This window comes from Mytilus californianus, unplaced genomic scaffold (genome assembly GCF_021869535.1).
Source record: "Mytilus californianus isolate M0D057914Y unplaced genomic scaffold, xbMytCali1.0.p SCAF_11, whole genome shotgun sequence".
NCBI lineage: Eukaryota > Metazoa > Mollusca > Bivalvia > Mytilida > Mytilidae > Mytilus > Mytilus californianus.
Genome location: NW_026262593.1, coordinates 46,036,946 through 46,058,972, shown reverse-complemented (window position 1 = coordinate 46,058,972; position 22,027 = coordinate 46,036,946). Strand labels below are relative to the sequence as shown.

The 22,027-nt window shown below is 32.9% G+C and overlaps 1 protein-coding gene across 1 annotated transcript; it reads left to right on the top strand.

Moving 5' to 3' along the window:
• The first annotated feature begins 9,685 nt into the window (after positions 1 to 9,685).
• LOC127720186 (peptidoglycan-recognition protein SC2-like) lies at positions 9,686 to 21,539 on the top strand. The gene is made up of 5 exons (XM_052226661.1): positions 9,686 to 9,835; positions 14,201 to 14,320; positions 17,783 to 17,917; positions 19,324 to 19,530; positions 20,956 to 21,539. Exons 1-5 carry the CDS (start codon positions 9,772 to 9,774, stop codon positions 21,282 to 21,284), a joined length of 855 nt encoding a protein of 284 aa, XP_052082621.1. The 5' UTR covers positions 9,686 to 9,771; the 3' UTR covers positions 21,285 to 21,539.
• Positions 21,540 to 22,027: the final 488 nt, after the last annotated feature.

Sequence of the window (22,027 nt, the reverse complement as noted above, 5' to 3'; positions counted from 1 at the left end):
TGAAAGTGGCCGCATCCGTGTTCATTCTCAACCTTTATATATGTTATGTATTATCATCAAATACAACTTACATTTAAATATTAAGAATGAACACAAATGCGGCCACTTCCATTTCAGACGGAAACCGTCTAAAAATTAACCAAAATGCTAAAATTTCGAAGATTTCAGTAATTTAGCATGACTTAATGATGCTAGTACCCGATACATGTGCATTGTATTGTCAAAAACAGTCCATCTTTATGTAACAGAAGTATTTTTCTTTCCAATAAATAGCTAATAATTTACATTTTAACAATTTGTTAAAACTGCTATATTTTGGGGCCAAAAAGGGGTCTTACTGGGCCTACTCCTTTAAAACATAGAAAGAACCAGAAAGAGAAGGCATACATGAAAGTTTATACTTCTTCAATTTAAGCCACTGACAAGGCATGCAGAGATTTAGGAAGCCATTGTCAGGATGACAGCAAGCAGACGTTGTTTTATGAGGTAAGCAGTCACTACAAACCAGTAAAAGTCTGAAATGGCCTATACCTGTACTCGACTGTACTAATTGTTACTGGACCAGTCTGAAATTAACTTGATATTACTCGACTGTAGTCTGAACCATACGTAACAGTCTGAACTTGTACTCGACCTTTACTCGACCAGTACTTAACCATTTTATACGAGTCTGAACCATACTCGACATAGTCTTAACCATTCTCGACCAAGTCTTAACCAACCTAGACCTATTTTTTGTATCTGTCTATTGTATTCCATCAATTAAGGAACTGTTATACATACATATATATATATATATACAATGTATATCACCTTTAAAATAAAAATTAAACAAGGTGATCAGTGTGTCACAGTAAAATATATTTTCAGAACGGGTTTTAGAGCTTCAGAAAACGTATTTGCATAGCATTAAAGATACTTAGCATTAAGTTACAGCTAGATACATTTTGTCTGCTAATCACATGTTGCTGTGGAAATAATCCAGCCAAAATCAAGAAAGCCAAACACATTTAAGGGATATGTCATAACATGATTATTATTTACTAATACATTCTATCGTCAACATGGGGCAACAATGATTAGTTAAGTAAGTTTTCTTTTCCCTGATGACTCATGACAAGTCCCCCATGTACATATCTAGTGAACAAATCTAGAGGAATTGGAATATTAGAAATTTTCAAAATGTACATATTATAACTTCACATGTATTGATTAGATAAATATATACTTTTTGAAGCAAAATACATAGATTTGGGAGCATTGACTCTACCATGACCTGAATAGAACAACCAAACCGTCTATAGCTGTATACCTATTTAGGACCATATGAGTATTTGGACCATACGTGTATGGTCATGACTATATGCGTATATACTCATATGGGTCCGACCATACGCGTATTGTCCGGGTAAATACATGATGAACGTTGAAAAGGTGTCCCAATAATTAAGAGTTTCTAAAAAAGAAATGTTGACTCATTCAATCAATAGTAGTTATTGTTACATGATTAATGGAATAAAGTGGACTTTTTTTAAGATAGTCATTTAGATAAATCGTGTTTACTACAAAATAAATAGATATATGACTACAGAACAAATCCTTTAATTGAATGGTGTTTAAGTTATATTATAAAGTGCGTATAGGTGGCAATGTTAATAATTATCTTGTAATTTGAGGACAAATGCATAAATGTACACATGCATGTACATGAATAAGAAATTTACACTAAACACAATGGCAAAAAGTTGTGAAAATGGTTCTGCATTTTTTATGTATGTGTGTTAGAGTTTCGTTTGTTTGTTTTGTAAATATTGGTTTTAATTTGTATAAAATTGTTTGCATAACGCCAATTGACAAATACTTCAAGCAAATCAAGGAAGAGAACAGGTGAAACAATTAAATTAAATGAGTGAAACAGAAAGAATACGGTGAACATATTAATGACACGAAATCATTGCATACATTTGGCAAAATCAAAGCAAAAGAAAGAAGTTTATAGAACTTAGAACTTGAATTAGAAAGAATAGGAAAGAGTATACGTTTATGGTCCAAATACTCATATGGTCCGGATCTATGACGGCAGATGCTTGGATCAAGTAGGGCTCATACTCAGGGCTATAACAGCCTTGGGTTTGCCGCCTCATTTATGGGAAATGTTATGACCCATGCTCCCAACTCTGCTGCTTTAAATGCAGTCAAAGAATTGATTCAATATGGAATCAGCAAAGGAAAAGTTTCACAGTCTTACACTTTGTATGGACATCGAGATGTTAGTTACTCTGAGTGTCCAGGAACAGCTTTGTACAAAGTCATCAAAACATGGGCTCGTTTTCATGCACATTCTCCCTAATAATTTGTTTACGCTTTCTGATTAATTATTTATAACAAGAATAATAACAAACGGATTTATTTGGTTTTATCATTTATTTTTCTAAAACAAGAGCTACGGAATTTGAATATCGCTGTTCAATTTGTGAAATACAAAATGTTGAAATTTATAACTCCTTTCACGGAATGAATGGCATACTAACATTACCTTGTTCGTCCGTTTTCACCAGTCTATTTGTTCGAGCTTATGTAATTTCATTAATACCGTGTAAGAAGCCATTGCGATTGATTATTAGGCAAATGCTCCATGAAGTTTTCAATAAAGGAGGTTTCCAGGCCAACAGTTTTATAGTGTTTTAGGTGAGCACCTTTTCTTTGAAATCATCTTCCTTCATATAGTCTGCCCCATCTTGACGTCCTACTAGAAAACTGTAGCATATGTCGTAAAATTCAAAATATAGGAATAAGTTGTTTATTAAGCAGAAATATCCTGCTCCTTTCCTGCAACAGAGGCTCTACACGACAGTTATTAGGATCATCCGTATGATAATTCTGATTTCCTTTCATCAGATTTGTGCATTGTGCAAACGAGTGACACTCTTGTCCTGCAGTGTGATGTATGAAAAAGTAAGGTACAGGATTTGGTATGTTTGATACGTTGACAGGTCGACGTGCTCCCTAACTGTCAAGTGATACTATCTGTAAGCTACTACAGTAATCAGCGTTTTTTTTAGAATAAAGAGAAAAAAAGAAATACAAAACACAGAATCCTAAAATAAAAACCCCAAAAAATTCATACACAATCAAGAATATCAACTTTCATAACGGACGTTGAAATAGAACGAAGGAATACTTAAACTTCAAGGATAATAAAGGAACAGCGCCTATTTAGTTTGATTTGCTAGGAGTCTGTTCATACTGCTGAATTGCGTATTGACATAATTTATTAAGGTAATACATGTATGTAAACAGGCAGCCATGTTGTTTGACCACACTGGGTATCCCGATCAGAAATCCGCGGAGGAATCCGATTTATTGCAATAAACAAAGTGTAATTTCTCCTCGGGTTTCTGGTCTCTCCGCGGATGTTCGATCGTGATACCCGATGTGTTGACTGATACTTTTTAATTTATTTTAGAATATTATTTTTTGCAAACAAGACATTTTTACCAATAATACGGTAAGGTCCACATTTAATGGTCGCACATTTTCCTTAAATTTTGAAACTGATATAACACTTTTTTGTTAAGGGGCCAGCTGAAGTCGGCCTCCGGGTGCTGGATTTTCTTGCAGTGTTGAAGACCCATTGGTGGCCTTGGGCTATTTTCTGATCTTTTGTCGAATTGTTGTCTCTTTGACACATTCACCGTTTCCATTCTCAATTCTGTTATAATTTAGAAATTCACTAAGATATTGACACGTTAAAATCCAGCGCGGCCATGTATCCTTCTTACACAACGCATAACTACAATCATTTACCTACTGTGGTCAGTGTACAGCATCTCCGGATTCAAGTTGATCTCGTAGACATTTACCGCCATAATAAGTCCCTGAACATTTGTTGTCGTCATCATAACACCATTAATGTATAAACAGGCCTGGTCACTGCCTAAAACATTGAACGAGATCAATCGCAACACAAATTCACAAACATATCCTAGACTGCACGAATAGAAGTCAATAGTAGTAAACCGATGTTCAAATCACTTAAGTCTATATTAAATATACAAAAGAAAACAGCTGAGGAAATCGCACGAACTCTAAAAGCAGCGAGTCCGAATGCGTCAACAGAGTAAACGGCTCCTGCAATACACACAACACCTGCCATGCGAACACACAACCAGTCAAAACATCACTATAGTCGAAAGGTAACATGACACAATTGGTAACTCAGACCTGACGACCACCCAATTATCCCGATCTGCATGATATGGCGTTATGTAAAAAAATGCTAGGGAATATGTTATACATACAATATTGATAGATACCAATAAATTTTGGAGAGAACAACAGACCATTCCAAACCCCGACTCCAAGATGAAATATCAAAACAACTGTTCATCTGTATCTGACAAATATGATTGCAACTGCTACTCCACATACACACATTAGTGAAAAAACAATGACCGGAAATCACTTTTGTCGAGCCTGCGACTTTTGTCGCAGAAAGCTCGACATAGGGATAGTGATCCGGCGGCGGTGGCGGCGTTAGCTAACTTCTTAAAAGCTTAATATTTTAGAAGCTAGAAGACCTGGATGCTTCATACTTTGTTTATAGATGCCTTATGATATGAAGTTTCCGTCTGTCATATGTCCATTGTCCTTGACCTCATTTTCATGGTTCAGTGACTACTTGAAAAAAAAGTCAACATTTTTTGTAATGTTTATTTCTTTCTTATTATGAGTAATAGGATCACCATATTTAGTATGTGCGTACCTTGCAAGGTCCTAATGCCCGTCAGACAGTTTTCATTCGACCTCAACCTCATTTCATGGATCAGTGGTCAAGTCTATATATCAGATACTATAAGCAGTAGGTCTACTATATTTAGTATATGGAATGATTGTAAGGTGTACATGTCCAACTGGTAGGTGTCATCTGACCTTGACCTCATTTTCATGGTTCAGTGGTCAAAATTAAATTTTTGAGTTTTGGTCTTTTTTTCTAATACTATATGCAATAGGTCAACTATATTTGGTGTATGGAAATATTTTATGATGTACATGTCAGTCTCGCAGGTTTTATTTGACCTTGACCTCATTTTCACAGTTCATTTCTCAGTGTTAAGTTTTTGTGTTTTGCTCTGTTTTTCTTCAACTATGAGCTATATTTGTTGTATGGAAGGATTGTAAGCTGTATATGTCTGTCTGGCAGGTATCATCTGACCTTGACATCATTTTCATGGTCCATTGGTCAATGTTAAGTTTTCATGGTTAAGTTTGTTTCTTAGTTACTATAAGCAATAGGTCAACTATATTTAACGCATACGTTGATTGTAAGGTGTACATGTCTGTCTGGCATGGTTCATATTACCTTGACCTCATTTTCGTGGTTCATTGGTCAATGCTAAGTTTTCTTGGTTAAGACTGTTTCTTAGAAACTATAAGCAATTGGTCAACTATGTTTGGTTTATTGAATGATTGTAAGGTGTACATGCATTTCTCGTTTGGTTTATCTGACCTTGACCTCATTTTCTTGGATCATGTTAAGTTTATGTGTTACTTGTAGTAAAGCTTTATATTTAGGACTATCAACATAAAATCAATGGTTAGTAAAGAAGGCGAGACATTTCAGCGTGTGCACTCTTGTGAAAGGATATTTTTTGTTATCCATTCATAAGTTAAACCTTTCAAAAATTCGCGTGCGTCTGAAACTGTATATATATATATATAATCTACATCGAAAAGTACTTCCTTAAATATTATTTCTTTAAATGGCTATTACTCTATTGGCTTTGTGAAAAAAAAATGAAGCATCGAAAATAAACGGGGAAAAAATGTGAATGTTACTCGAACCTTGAAGAAAATCCTTTAACATCCCATTGAAAAGATTAAAAAAACTGTGCTTATAGACATTCGACTAAATTGCTAGCTTTTATTATCCCGAAAATACTTCTGACATTCTTTTTCGTTGAAATGTGTTAAAATAATACCAGAAAAAAAAATTAAGTGTTTAAGATTCGAACGTAACACGCCCGACGCAAATGCGGGCGCCGCGTTACCACTACACTACCTTTTCCGAATACACGACAACTCGGACCACAGACAAGTCGAAGCAAGACATATTGGACCAAATTTATGACAACTAGGACTATTTTTGAAGACAACTCGATCCACTTTTAAAGATAACTCGGACCAGTTTGAAAAATAATTTGGACCACTTCTGAAGGCAACACAGAAATGTTTGAAAGCGTGTTGTAATGGAGGTACATTCACGTCGAATAACGTCAGAAATCTTGCCACTGAATAACGTTTAACGGTAAAAAAAAATCTGTTTTGACGTTAACGATACATATTTGAGCGTGACGATAAAGAATCACTTTGTGAAATAATTTCGATGTAACCATTTGGAAAAGATACATTAAAAGATAGTAACAATTCGCCCGTTAGGCTCTAATAGGCCCACATAAGGTAATAGTAGGGAGCAAAGTTACATCCTCTTGACTTGAAATAGAAACAGCAGAGAAATGTGTTAATCATCTATGTTTTTTAATTATAAAAATATTAGAGATTAACAAACCTCTTGTTGATGAGATTTTTAACTTGTAAGGTCGCGCTTAATTCATATAACATTCTGGACTAATGATGCGATTTTATCACATGAAAGTAATTAAATTAACTTCGCTGTAAAGAGTACAGTCGACAAAGGAGGATGGAAAATGTTTGATTAGATCAATTAGAATAGTTGTCTCCGTAATTGCAAAATAGTCATTTAGTTCATTTATATGTTTTGGAGTTTAGTATGACGTCCATTTTCACTGAACTAGTACACATTTCTATTTAGGGGTCAGCTGAGGACCAACTCCGGGTGCTGGATTTTCTCGCTGCGCTGAAGCGTTGAAGGCCTATTGGTGGCCTTCAGCTGTTATCTGCTCTTTGGCCTGGTTGTTGTCTCTTTGACATATTCCCCATTTCGATTCTCAATTTTGTATTTAATAAATTGTTTGCAAATTTCAATTGTCTTATTTATTTGTTATTGACAAAGTACAATGGAAAATATTAAGACAGTGTTTTCTGTAAATTCTCACATTAAATGCTGAGCAACACATATTTTTGATATACATGCAGTAAATAACGAGTTGGCGATTTTTTTTAACATCGGCTAATAATTTATTTCTAATGAAATATAAAAAAAACCTCTTAGTCATAAATGATGTGTCATGTGTTTGATTTGGATCCAATTGATATCATTGTTCATTCAAACGAAACGCGTCTGGCGTACAAAATGTTAATCCTGATACAATGTATCTATGATGAATTTATTTACTCAATTATCTATACATTGAAAGAAGATGATGTAATATAATTTTGTTTACAAAATATAAGTACTTTATTTCTGAAGAAAAATAAAGAAAAACAACACTTAATGGTTTGACTGAATTGTTTGCATTAAATCTAAAATTAGGTTCATAGACATTCGCGTACTTTAAAAGATTACATCAGAGTTTTAAGAATATTTAAACAAAATTCTCTTTGAAAACTAAAGCACGAAAGCACCCCTAAATATGAAAAGTGTACCTGACTTACCTTTTCACGATAAGAATTTTCAGATTTCAGTATTTTAAAAATAAAATTGAGAATGGAAACGGGGAATGTGTCAAAGAGACAACAACCCGGCCAAGGCCAACAATGGGTCTTCAACACAGCGAGAAAATCCCCCACCCGGTGGCGGGCTTAAGCTGGCCCCTTAACAAAAATGTGTACTAGTTCAGCGAAAAGGGTCGTCACACTAAATCCGAAACATATAAATGAACCAAAATTAAAAAAAAAACATACAAGACTGTCTCCTGGAGCAGATTTCTAAATAAACGCTTTTATCAAATCAATCTTTAATATTTCGTAGACTTTTCCAACGAATTTATGAGAATACACCATCAGGATCTAAACTGATTTTCAACTGCCATTATAAGATGACAGCTGTACACGCGTAATTAACATTTTTCTTTAATATAAAAAAATTATGACAGGATAAAAAGATAAACTTATTTTTCATTTGTTCAACATAAATTGACTACAGGAGCAATAACCTCATCAACACGGTTAAAATGGTTTAAATTAAAGGAATTATTACCTTGTTTATTTTTTCTCCTTTCTTCGCTTCGTTGGTAACCAATTTCTAGTGATGATGACAGTTGTTCTACTTGCAGATAATGAGCATGTGTTTATGTCTCTATTGTACCGGTATTATCAGAGCAAGTGTATTTTTGAACCGTATTTATCTTCTTGTACGTAGCTGTTTGATGGCACTAATCGAGATTTAAAGACGAATTAGTAGTGTAAATGTATTTACTTTTTCACGACCTGGTACCGTAGAGCTTGAAATATAGATAATTGCCCTTGTTGAGGAGATCATTTTGACCTTATAAGTTTTTTATGTGTGTGTGTGTGTGTGTGTGGAGGGTGTAGTATTCAATATCTCAATTTCGTTACAAATTCTTAGAACAAGAACAAATTTACAATACATTCCATGGGTCGTTTCTGCAAGATAAGTCGATCAAGATGAAGGGCGAGAAAGTAAGACTGTCGATGGAAAAAAAGAGTACAAATTTGATCGGGTCCGACATGTTTTCTTGCAACAGATAACCTACAGACCCTTCAAAAAAGGTTATATCGAAAGTTGTTTTATGTGCAGAGAAAGATTAAATTAACAATTTAGAATATTTAAAAGCAAACATTTTACATTGTAATCCAAATACAAACATTCCAACAACAGTTTCATAAATGAAGGGTATCTAATCCTCAAACGTTTTCCTTAATTATCTTTATTAAAGAAACGCAATGAATTATGTACAAAAAAGCATATATTCATACGGTTAGGTTTTTCGAGTATAAACTTGGTAAAAATACTTAAAAAAACTGCTCATTTACAACTTATCAGCAACTTAATATGGGGAAGTGACACTGCTGAAAAAGATACAGTGTCAAATTTATTATGCTTTTCATTAATTTATATCTCTAGAGAGTAATTTCTACTGTTTCTTTCAATCTGTTAACAGAACTGATTTTACCCATAGACCCCATGCTTCCTCCAACAATATAATCAGTGCATCCTTGCCAGCCGCAGTTTAACATCGAATTTTTCAAGACAAACAACATTAATTGTTACCAAAATGGCTTCCATTGCAAGAAATGATCTTTGGTTTTATTGTGTGGCCATGAAAAAGTATAGTGACAGAGTGCATATTTCCCTAAAGGGGTAACTTCAGTAAAAAGACTATTTCTTGAACTAAATTTATACCTGCTTTACCTCTAGAAATCAGAAGCTTTCATATATCATTCATATTAGTACAAATATACACCCATTTTTTACAACTATAAATTCATAGGGTCATGTGGCATTTATGAGCCATTCACATAGCCTTGTTTACAAATTCGTAGATTCGCACTATATTCCTACTCTGACCCCATCACTTTTCAACCCTGTAGCAAAAACAAATAAGTGAATTCAACATTCATTGTTTTATTTTTTTAACCCTTGTTTTGATCCATCTATCAAAAAATATTTATTACAAACATTATCAACCAATCAGTGGAGCACAGGACTTCATTATACAGAAAGCTCTCCCCCAAATGGGCGGTCCTTAATGACGTTTATTCATTTAATGCATTTACCCCACCAGGCATGTAAAGTTGAAGACTTAGTTTATTATGTAATAACATAGACGTAAACATATATAAGCAGAGGTTGTAACCGAGTTTAAATAGAAGATAGATTTATCATACATGACAAGTATGAGCAAAATGTTGTGCTTGATTCTACTACTTACTATTACTGGATGCAGTTTAGGTAAGATTTATGAATGATATATGTTCAGTTATATTTATTTAGATTGATTGATTAATTGATTGCTTAACGTCCAGTAGCAATTATTTAATGCACTGAAGACGAGTAACTTTAAAATCAATTATTATATTATAGTAAGTTTCTGCATGGTAGGTGTTAAAGTGAAAAATACAGCTGAATAGATAATGCGGTTTTGCAGTACCTTTCTTCATTTAGTCCACAGTACAGGTAAAAAGATAAACGATTTACATCAACAAGGTTAATCATGAAATGCGCATAGGCGGCAATTTAAATGATTTGCATGACATATGAAGACAAATGCATTAATGAAGAAATGTTTATACGTTAATTAGAAATTGACTCTTTTAAATGGCAAAACATTAGTAGTGAAAATGATTCCGCATTTTTTTATGCATGTGTGTAAGAGTTGTGTTTGTTTGTTTTGTTTACATATGCTCGTTTTTCTTAGAAAATTTTATTTAAACTTATAATGACATTAGTTGAAAATTTGTTTAAATGGGAGCTTGTAGTAGTTTTTTTTTTTTACATTTTCTGTTAAGTTTTACAGATTAATAATGCGTGTCTCTACCACATATAGCAGTTTCAGGAGTAGCTTACAAAATGATATCTCAAATACTCAATCGATACGATACATTTATTTTAATGATTCAATTTGAAATATTCTAACTAATGAAATGTAAACTAGTAACGATTTGTCCTTTTAGTGTTTTTACTTCCTAATTGCATTCGCTCACGGCTTAAGGCAAGCTTAAGTAACCTACATTACTTACACGAGGAATTTCTAGAATAAGATACTTATAATGAGATTCAATTATATTCAAATACAATAACCCTAAAAATCGTAAGGCTACATAAATGAATGTTTATATCTGTATTTGTAAATAAATTGCGAATGTCATAGTACAATTAATTAATTAAGGAATCTCTGTTATGATATTTATCAAAACCTAAATGAGAATATCTAAGTTGAATATGAATTTGCCAAATAAGCGAAGAATAATCTAGTATAGTTCAATATTGAAGAAATGACTCAAGGAATTACAGAAAGAAGATAAATAAGTATCCTTTCAATAATAGTCTTAGTAAATTTCATACCACAAAATCGAGAACAGGAGATTTTAATTTTTGCGGTTTTAAATACACTGCAACTAAACAAAGTTATTTAAGAAACCAAATACACATGATAGTTAATATATTTTTATAACAAAACGATATACATGTAAATAAGAAAATTAAAACTCTCAGAATATCTCGTCATTCAAAAGATGTTTTCTAATATAATGTGACTAGCCACGATATTTCAAAGCCTATTGGGGACCCTTGTATAAAATGGGATCTTCGCATATTTATTTAGTACATACCGAAACAAAACACTCTGTCATGTTATTATGACCTATTTGTTGTAAAAACAATGCAACGAGTCTTTTTGAATATCGGCATAATGAGACTATTCGATGACGACTTTTTATTATCGAAGGCACTAATTTATAAAATACAAAATTATTATATCTTATTTTTTGGCGCTTAGTAATGTCCAAATGCGTATTTGAATACAAATTTCAAAGAAATTAAATTTACTTAACTACAGTACAAACAGTTCTTAGCTCTCATTCATAAAATGTTATTTAAATTTGTTGTAATGAAGTTTGTATACAATTTGTCAAAAAGCTTTTATAGTTATTATTTCTTTAATTTGCCTTTTAACATTGATTTATGTACATGTCTCTACACCACTAAGACTGCGAAGCGTAACAGTTTGTCAGTAGTTGTTCTCATATATAAATTTGAAATGGTCCATATTTTATGATACATTTTAGATTCCGTTGATGAAAATCTATAAAGCAGAGAATTTTGATTTTTTTTTTATTAATTTAATATGTAGATACAAAAAAGTTTCACTTCTAACTATAACGTCAATCTTCTTGAGAACTTTTTGGGATGTATAAATACCTTGTCACGTCCGGTCTGTGTTTTTGTAAGATGTTTTCTGCATTGTATCGATCTGATGAGTTAAGCCTTTTTCAACTGGTTTTTTATTCAGCCATGCTGGATCTATGTGATCACTCCCGAATTTGAGATGGTGCAGAATTCTAAGTTGATAACATATCATGAAACTAATCATGTGATTTTATGTCTTGCAGAAACTTTATACATCATTTGAATCACCAACTACCAACTTTTGACATGTTATTTGCCCTTAAATTAAGAAAGTACAAGTCAAACAGGTACTTTATTTTAGATATACACTTGCATATAGTTCCTTTGTAAATCAAAATTTATAATAAATCAATATTCATGAATTAATGTGAAAAAGTAATTTATCAAATTTAAGCAGTTGATGTGAATTATTAAATAAGTAATTGAATAAAATTTAGTACCATATGTGTATTGATATCAAAGTTGATTCCCACACTTTTTGAATGCTATTATTAAGCTAGCTATAAAACCAGGTTTAATCCACCATTTTCTACATAAGGAAATGCATGTACCAAGTCAGGAATATGAAACTTGTTTTCCATTCGTTTGATGTGTTTGAGCTTTTGATTTTGTCTTTTGATAAGGGACTTTCCGTTTTGAATTTCCTTGTAGTTCGGTATTTTGTTATTTTACGTTTTATTCCAATTCTTTCCTTAGGCAAGTAAGAGAATTGAAACAAATACAGTATGAAAGACAACTGTCATAATTTACAAACAATTACACTAATTAGATCACCTCCACTTTTATGCCAATATGACCACAATTAATATATCTTGTATAACATAATGGAATACACAAGTATATGACCTCAATCATTGTGTATTCAATAAATTTTGATCTACACTACATAACATTATTCTGTCAATTATGTCTGATAGATGAAGGATTAAAGATTAAAAGGGGGCATTTTTGCAAAGAAAACACAAAAAAGCAAAAAAATGTATAAACAATGCAAGTAGGGTCTATTTTACTTGTAAACTTAGTGTTATAATCATCTGATACTAGCCAATAATTAAGGTTAATTTAAGTTACAATTATCATTAATTTGCCTGAAACAATAAACAAAATTGCATAACTTTAACTTGGGGATTTTCAGCAATCAAATGTATTTTTTTTATTCCCCATTATATTGCTATTTAAAAGTGTAAGGTACTTGTACATGTATTTGAATACATGATTTTGTTTGTTCTCATTGAAGAATGAACATCAATTAAAATAAAAATTAGTTATTTATTTATTTTTGTTGTTGAGAAAGTGCATTTTTAATGCCTCTTTTAGGAAATTATTAAGTCAAACTTCAATAAAAAAATATACATGTCCTTCCTTTGAAGATTTCTATTTCCAAACATGTCAAAATTATTTGATTGAAAAAAAGAAGATATTAAAAATCAGTACTACTTCTAAAAACTGTAATGTCAAAAGAATTTCTCTATCTTTGAGCCATTGAATACAAGTTTTTTTTAGGAATATTATTGAAATGAAATTAAACTGTTCATCTTCAGTGTCATATAATTTTTATCAAAAATCAATAAATGATCCTTAGATGAGTTAGAAAAATTGCATACCTATCTTTAAACATAGAAATATTCCCGAAAGCAACCATTTTCATGTAAATTTAGGGAGACAAGCTTGTTTTATTAAGATTTAGTGATCAACTCAAAACTGATAAATGATCGTCTTTAATCTTTTTGAATTTCATCTTGCAGAAAAAGATTGAAATAAAAGAAAATGAAAAGAAAATTAAAAAGAATCTATTTTTTTTCTAAAATCTCTTGTATACGAAATTGAACAATTTTGCAAACTTTAAATCACGCTTAGATCGATTTGAGATTACTCTCTCTCGGATAAAACCCACAGGAAACAATTGTAACTGTACAAAGAAAGAAATAAGAGACGAACAATTAACCAAAAAATAGACCAATACACCTAGATACATTGATATCAGACAAGAATATCGATTCCCTACCCATATTAATCTGGATTTATTATAGCCTTTTCAAGCTAAGCAAGAGTTGTGTCCCTTGGTCTATCAAACTTTCGGCAATAGTTTGAGTCAAACTACGAGAGTATTACGGATTTATTTCTCTGGCCTGGCAGACTTCGAGATAACAAGAGTCGACTATATATGTAAACAGTTTCAGAAAAGGTATCACTCCCAGGGATTGAAATTCTACTTTTAAACAAATTTTGGGGAAATATTTTATATTTTGACACCCCTTTTTGCAATATTGTATAGTAACTGAACGCAGATTGTTGTCATGGATACACCAAAAAGAAATTATATTTCTACTGATTACATACATATGCACATATGTCATATAAACAGAACCAGAAAATTATACATCAAAAATTATATTTCTTTAATTTAAGCCAGTGACCAGCCATGTCTAGATTTAGGAGGCCATTGTCAGTATGACAGTAACAGATGTATTGGTTCATATTACTCGGGGAACTGTGCTGGAAGTGCTAACAGACGTTGTTGTATAGTGGGTACGTAACCAAGAAGTATATTAAATATGGCGCAATTGACTGTCAATAGAATCACGACTTTCAATAATCATAGGTCTGTTCTATGTTCCTTTGGAATTTCAACCAAAGATAAAGAACTGGATCTTCCATCACAGTATTGGATACCTAAACTACATAAGTGTCCTTACAAACAACGGTATATTGCTGGGTCTTCCAAGTGCTCCACGAAACCTCTCTCTAAATTATTAACATCTATTTTATTAGCAATCAAAGATGGGCTCCAAACATATTGTGAAACTGCCTATTCTAGAGGTGGCATGAATCAGATGTGGATACTAAAAAATTCCAAAGATCTTTTAGAGTACATACAATCTAAGACTCTCTCATCTTGCAATAGTATTAAAACATTTGACTTTTCTACACTTTACACAAGTATTCCCCATTCCAAACTAAAAGACAAATTGAAAGAGTTGGTATTACTTTGTTTCATTAAAAAGAATGGCAAACGTAGATACAACTATCTTGTCTTGGGGAGGGATAAATCCTACTTTGTGAGGAATCACTCTAATTCAAACAAAAAATTCTCTGAAACTGACATTATCACGATGCTTGATTTATTGATTGACAACATATTTGTTATGTTTGGAGGACGTGTTTTTCAACAGACTGTCGGAATTCCAATGGGAACCAATTGTGCCCCTCTTCTTGCCGACTTGTTTCTTTATTATTATGAGGCTGACTTCATACAGGAACTTCTTAGGAAGAAAAATAAGAAGTTAGCAATATCCTTTAACTTTAAGTTCCGCTATATAGATGATGTTCTCTCACTAAATAATGCAAAATTTGGTGACTAAGTTGAACGAATCTATCTCATCGAACGAGAGATAAAGGATACTACAGATACAGTTAAGTCTGCCTCATATCTTGACTTACATCCAGAAATTGACAATGAGGGTCGGTTGAAAACAAAACTTTACGACAAAAGAGATGATTTCAGCTTCCCAATTGTGAACTTTCCATTTCTATGTAGCAACATTCCAGCAGCGCCTGCATACGGAGTATACATCTCCCAATTGATACGATATTCCCGGGCTTGTATTTCCTATCATAATTTCCTTGATAGAGGAATGCTGCTCACAAGGAAGCTATTAAACCAAGAGTTTCAAATGGTGAAGTTGAAATCATCCCTTCGTAAATTTTACGGACGCCATCACGAGTTGGTTGACCGTTATGGAATAACCGTTTCACAGATGTTATCGGATATGTTCTGTATGTCGTAACTACAAAACCCTTCCTTTTCACGAATGTGATCTACCGAATTTACCGGATTTGTAATAACATAAGCAACACGACGGGTGCCACATGTGGAGCAGGATCTGCTTACCCTTCCGGAGCACCTGAGATCACCTCCAGTTTTTGGTGGTGTTCGTGTTGCTTAGTCTTTAGTTTTCTGTGTAGTGTCGTCTTTACTGTTGTTTGTCTGTTTTTATTTTTGTTTTTGGCCATGGCGTTGTCAGTTTGTTTTTGATCTATGAGTTTGACTGTCCCTCTGGTATCTTTTGACCCTCTTTCTCAAAGAAGTCGTGAATCATAATTCATGTCTTTTAGATTTCTTGTTCGAATTAAATCTATCGAAATATGTATGTTGGCAGTACATGAGACACAGTAAAATATCTGTTTCAGAACTGGTTTTAGAGCTACAGAAAACGAATTTGCATAGCATTAAAGATAATAAGCATTAATTGACCGCTAGATACATTTTGGATGCTAATCCCATGATAATGGTAATTAAGATGATGAACGTTGAAAAGATGTCTCCATAATTAAGAGTTTCTAAAAATGAAATGTTGACGTATTCAAACATATGGTAGTTATTGTTACATGGTTAATGGAATAAAGCGAATTTTATGGAGATTTATGGAGTCATTTAGATCAACCGTGTTTACTACATATAAAAAATATATCACTAGAGAACAAATCCTTTAATTGACCTGAATGATGTTAAAGGTAAATAATGAAATGCGTATCTCTGGCAATTTTAACGATTATCATGACATGCGAAGATAATGCAAAAATGTAAACATGTTTGTATATGAATAAGAAATTTACACTGAAAAAATGGCACAAAAAAGTAGTAAAAAATGTTTTATGTATGTGTGTTAGAGTTGCGTTTGTTTGTGTTATTTACATACTGGTTTTGATTTGTATCAAGTTTTTTGCATTTCACAAATTCTTCAAGCAAATCAAGGAAGAGAACAAGTGAAACAATTAAACTAAATGGGTGAAAAGAAGGAATACGGTGAACATATTAATGACACAAAATTTTGGCACACATTTCACAAAATCAAAGCAAAAGAAAGGCGCTTTTATTAGTGAGCTTGATCTCAAAGTCTCATTAAAATACACCTGTGACGTAAATCTTTTGTTCAAACTCTACATTATTTTTCAGGAATGGAGAGTTATTTTCTATTGTTCATCTTCACTCATCCGGACTTTTTGCCCTTTGGATATTTTCATAGACACTTTCTTTAAAACTGTTCACCCATGGACATAATTCTAAAGGACGAACCGGATATTTAATGAAGATGAAAATGGCTTATATTCGATTAAAAAAAATTGGGAATCGTAGTAATACAATGAACACCAAATATATCATTATTAACAGCGTTTATTTTCGAGCCGTAATTCCATCGTATAATATATGACATATATAGTATCGTATTCACTAAAGTTCCACAACATTATCCACAATCAGTTGAATTCTTTTGTGATTTTGAACGCATTAACATTATTCAATAAGGAAAATTAGAGAAAAATATATTTCACTTAAAAATTTGCTTTTAAATTTACCGTTCAAGATATCAATTCCTTGAAATTTGAAGTGTTGTATTTTGATTTTGTACAGCAACATTTCGTTTGTTTCATTGTAATATGCACATTAAATACCAAAAAATACAATAATATTGTGGTTAATAGAATAAATAGTTAAGTCAAGAAACTGAATTGTTTTATATTTTTTATGTCGGGGCTTTTTATAGCCGACTATACGGTATGGGTTTTTCTCATTGTTGAAGGCCGTACGGTTGCCTATAATTGCTTACATCCACTTTATTTGAACTTTGGTGGATAGTTGTCTCATTGGCAATCATACCTGATCTCCTTATTTTTATACTAAAATGGCGTATTCGGTATATTATTTGATTGTTCGTTGTTATAATTTGAATAAACAGATAAAGACTAAAGAATAGAATTTGAGGGGTATGAATAACATTTGAATAAGGCCTGTGTTAAATATTGGCCTCCGCTCCATTATTTCCCAGGGATGGACAGTTATTTGGACTTTCTCTAACATAATGTCTTCAACCAGAAGCTAAGGTATGCATCACACTGCATCTGCACGACGGTCTATAGAACTTAGAGTTAAAAATTGAAAAAATAAGAAAGAGACGGCATACATGAAAGGTGATTATTTTTCAATTTAAGACGGTGACGGTGACCAGCCATGTATATATTTAGGAGGCCATTGTCAGGATGACAGCAACAGATGTGGTGGTTCATATTACTCAGGGAAATGTACTGGTAGTGCTACAAGACGTTGTTGTACAAGGACAGCAGTGGGTAAGTAACCGTAAAGTATATCAAATATGGTACAATTGACTGTCAATAGAATTACAACTCTCAAAGAAGTCGTGAATCCTTATTCAAAGAAGTCGTGAACCATTATTCGAGTCATTTAGATAGATTTCTTGTTTGAATTATCCCATAATGTATGTTGACAGTACGTGAGTTACAGTTGAATATTGTTCAGAACGGATTTAAAGCTACAGAAAACGTGTTCGCATAGCTTTAAAGATAATAAGCATTAAGTGACCGCTAGATACATTTTGTCTGCTTATCACATGTTGCTGTGGAAATATTCCAGCCAAAATAAGAAAGCCAATTACATAATTATAAGGATATGTTGTAAAACGATTTTTATTTACTAATACATTCATTCGTGAACTATGGGAAAATCAACAATGATTAGTCAAATTAGTTTGTTTCCCTGATGACTCATGACAAATCTCCCATATCTACTGAAGAAATCTTGAAAAATTTAGTATAAGAGATTTTCAAAATGTACATATCATTACTTCACATATGTAGATTAATTCATACTTTCTGAAGTCAAATACATACATTTGGGAGCGTTGACTTTACCATGACCTGAATAGAGCAACCAAACCGGACTAGATGAGTATTTGGACCATACGTGTATTCTCATATGGTCCGACCATACTCGCATGTCCGGGTAATTATTATGATGAACGTTAAGAAAGGTGTCCCATTAATCAAGAGTTTCTAAAAATGAAATATTGACTTATTCCATCATATGGCAGTTATTGTTACATGATTAAGGGAACAAAGCGAATTAATTCAGATTCGTAGTGAAATATTTTTTACATTTCATTATCCGTTTGTTCTTACGAAACGCAATATTTCGAAAAAACTTCAAGAAATATCTCAATGAAATGTTAAGCAAGAAGTCAATTGCTTAACTCATGTGAACTTACGTAATTGAACCCTTTTTTTTTTGTTTGAAATTATTTTGGTGTTTAAATTTGTTTTATATTATTATTTCTAATTGGGTTTTAGTTGAATAATGTGCTCTTGTTCATATTCATACGATCTTACAATGACAGTAAGATCGTATCAAGTGGAGCAAGAACACATTATTAATTGATAATAAGTAGACATAAGAAGATTTTTTTTCTGAAATAATAATTTTAACACTAAGCTAAATCAATTCAGTTAGCAACGTGTGCCGTTTTGCCTGCAGAGAATGAGCTGTGTGTATTTGCGAAGAAAGTTAGAATTGATTAGAAAAATACCTATATGGTCTTAAAACTCACATGGTCCGGCCAGTTTATAACCAAACGAGTAGAATACTCATATAGTCCGACTATATACGCGTATGGTCCAAACACTCATATGGTCCGGAACATGCCCATTAGACTTTAACAAAATGTTGAACTCGTTTGTAGAACATGATACTGGTGACTGCGCTAATGTTAACATAATATCACGTGACAGCTGGGGAGCTCGGAGACCAGGAAGTACATCGACTATCTATACGCCAGTTCCTGACTTTTTTATACATCATACTACAGGTGGAGCTTGTACATCATTTTCTGCATGTATCGCACAAATGAAAGGAATACAGAATTACCACATGGATGATTCTAACCACAGTAAGTCATTCAATGATGTCAATAAAACTCTAAATGACCTTTAATTTCAAAAAATAAATTAAAAAAATAGGATCATAAAAATAATACAAGATTATCACATGGATGATGCCAACCACAGTAAGCTATTCAATAAAGATAATAAAACTCAAAACTACTTGTAATATTGAAATAAATAAGAAAAAGAGGATCACAATTCTGCCCATCTGGTTTTCCCCTTGCTTTGCATCTATTTTCAAAGTAACGGAAGAAATCTGTAACAATAGACATGTTGTAAATAGAAAATAATGTTTCATTTCTTTAAGCAAAGTTTACCTGAGATGGATTGGGGTGTTGTTATTAGGTCCCTTTTGGTCACAACGCTCTTCGCGTTGTCGGTATTCAAACATTTTGTGCTTGCACTTTGGCATGTTGCTGCGATAAACACCAGTACCAATTCTCAAGTTTCCTTTGTAACGGCGACAGGTAAAATAATAAAAGTTATCTAGACAACTAAAAATTAAAAGAGCGTAGATAGATACCAAGGGACATTCGTCGAAAATAAACTGACAACTCCATTGATTAAAAATAAAAAAGACACAGAAAAACAACATTACGCAAAACACAACATAGAAAACTAAAGACTGAGCAACACGAACCCGACCAAAACTGGGGATGATCTCAGATGCTTTGGAAGGGTAAGCAGATCCTGCTTCGCATGTAGCACCCGTCGTGTTTCACATGTAAGTACAAACCCGGTGATAAAATTGAGAATGGAAATGGGGAATGTGTCAAAGAGACAACAACCCGACCGAAAAGCAGAAAACAGCAGAAGGCCATCAATAGGTCTTCAACACAACGAGAAAATCCTGCACCCGGAGTTGGGCTTCAGTCTTATTTGACGTTTTTACCTATTATATCTGTTTGTTTTGCTCACACATTGTTGTCAATATAATGGAATTCTATGCGACTGGCATACAATTGAGAGGTTTAGCTAGCTATAAAGCCAGGTTTTATCCACTATTTTCTAAATAAGGAAATGCCTGTACCATTTCAGGAATATTACAGTTGCTTTATATTCGTTAGATGAGTTTCCGTTTTGAATTTTCCTTGGAGTTTGGAATTTTTGTTATTTTACTTTTTAGTAGGTCAGATTCGGGGAAAAGGGAACGGGATTGTAGTTACGACAAATGGAACATACCCGTCGTCATATGTGAAACAGATATTCCATAACGGTCAACCAACTCGTGATGGGGGCCGTAAAATTTACAAATGGCAGATTTTAGTTTCACCACTTGGAACTCTTAGTTTAATACCTTCCTGTCTGAGGAAACAAAACCCCTGGAATATCGTAAAATATGGCCTAACAATACCTGATATATTTACAATGACTTTTTATACCGCCTTTGTTTATGTAAAAACAAATTAATAATTGTTTAATATTTACAGGGTGGGCAGACATTGGTTACAGCTTCCTCGTTGGTGAAGATGGGAAAATCTATGAGGGCAGAGGCTGGGATCAAGAAGGGGCTCATACTTTGGGCTATAACAGCCGTGGATTGGCCGCCTCATTTATGGGAAATTTTTCTACCCATGCTCCTAATTCTGCTGCTTTAAATGCTGTAAAAGAATTGATTCAGTGTGGAATCAGTAAAGGAAAAATTTCACAATCTTACGCTTTGTTTGGACATCGAGATGTTAGTTCCTCTGCCTGTCCAGGCACAGCTTTGTACAACGTCATCAAAACATGGGCTCGTTTTAAGGCACATTCTCCTTAATAATTTTTTTACGCTTTCTGATTGATTATTTCTACCACGAATAATAACAAACGAATTTATTTAATCCAATCATTCATTTTTCTGAAACATGAGCTATTGAATTTGAATATCGCTGTTCAGTTTGTGAAATACAAAATGACGAAATTTATAACTCCTTTTATGGAATGAAATGCATACTAAAATTACCTTGTCCGTTCGTTAACAAGTCTGTTTGTTCGAGCTTATGTAATTTTCATTAAATATTACTCAGCTTTTGTATTGCAGAACGATGTCATATTTCTACTGGGACTTTAAAATTTTGAGTAATACCGTGTAGGAAGCCATTTTCGGAGGGTACTTTTAATTTTTTTATACCCGATTAGTATGAAATACAAAGAAAGGAAAAATATCAGATAGTAAATAAACAATAACATAAAAACAAGGAGATTTGATATGATTGCCGATGAAAAAAACTATCCACAAAATACTAAAGAACAAATATGTTAAAACTACAGGTCATCGTACGCCGAGCAACTAAAAACCGTCTATTCTGCTATAAAAGTCCCCGAGGTGAAACTTTGATACCATGTACCAAACATCTGTTTTTCACTAGAACGACATATGGAAGAACAGTGTGTAAAAAATTGGTTTATTTGCAATGTTTGTAAAATCATAAAAAAATTACAAAAAACAACACAAATAATTCAAAGAAAAAAATTGTTATAAACAAACAAACAGGATTTGCATATGATTTTGAATAAAAC

What these genes read in the sequence shown, in the direction of transcription:
- LOC127720186 (XM_052226661.1), top strand. Translation starts at nt 9,772, where the DNA reads ATGACAAGTATGAGCAAAATGTTGTGCTTGATTCTACTACTTACTATT. An exon ending in TTGTACAAGGACAGCAGTGG is followed by an intron (nt 17,918 to 19,323) that starts GTAAGTAACCGT and finishes ACTCGTTTGTAG; the next exon opens with AACATGATACTGGTGACTGC. An exon ending in CATGGATGATTCTAACCACA is followed by an intron (nt 19,531 to 20,955) that starts GTAAGTCATTCA and finishes TAATATTTACAG; the next exon opens with GGTGGGCAGACATTGGTTAC.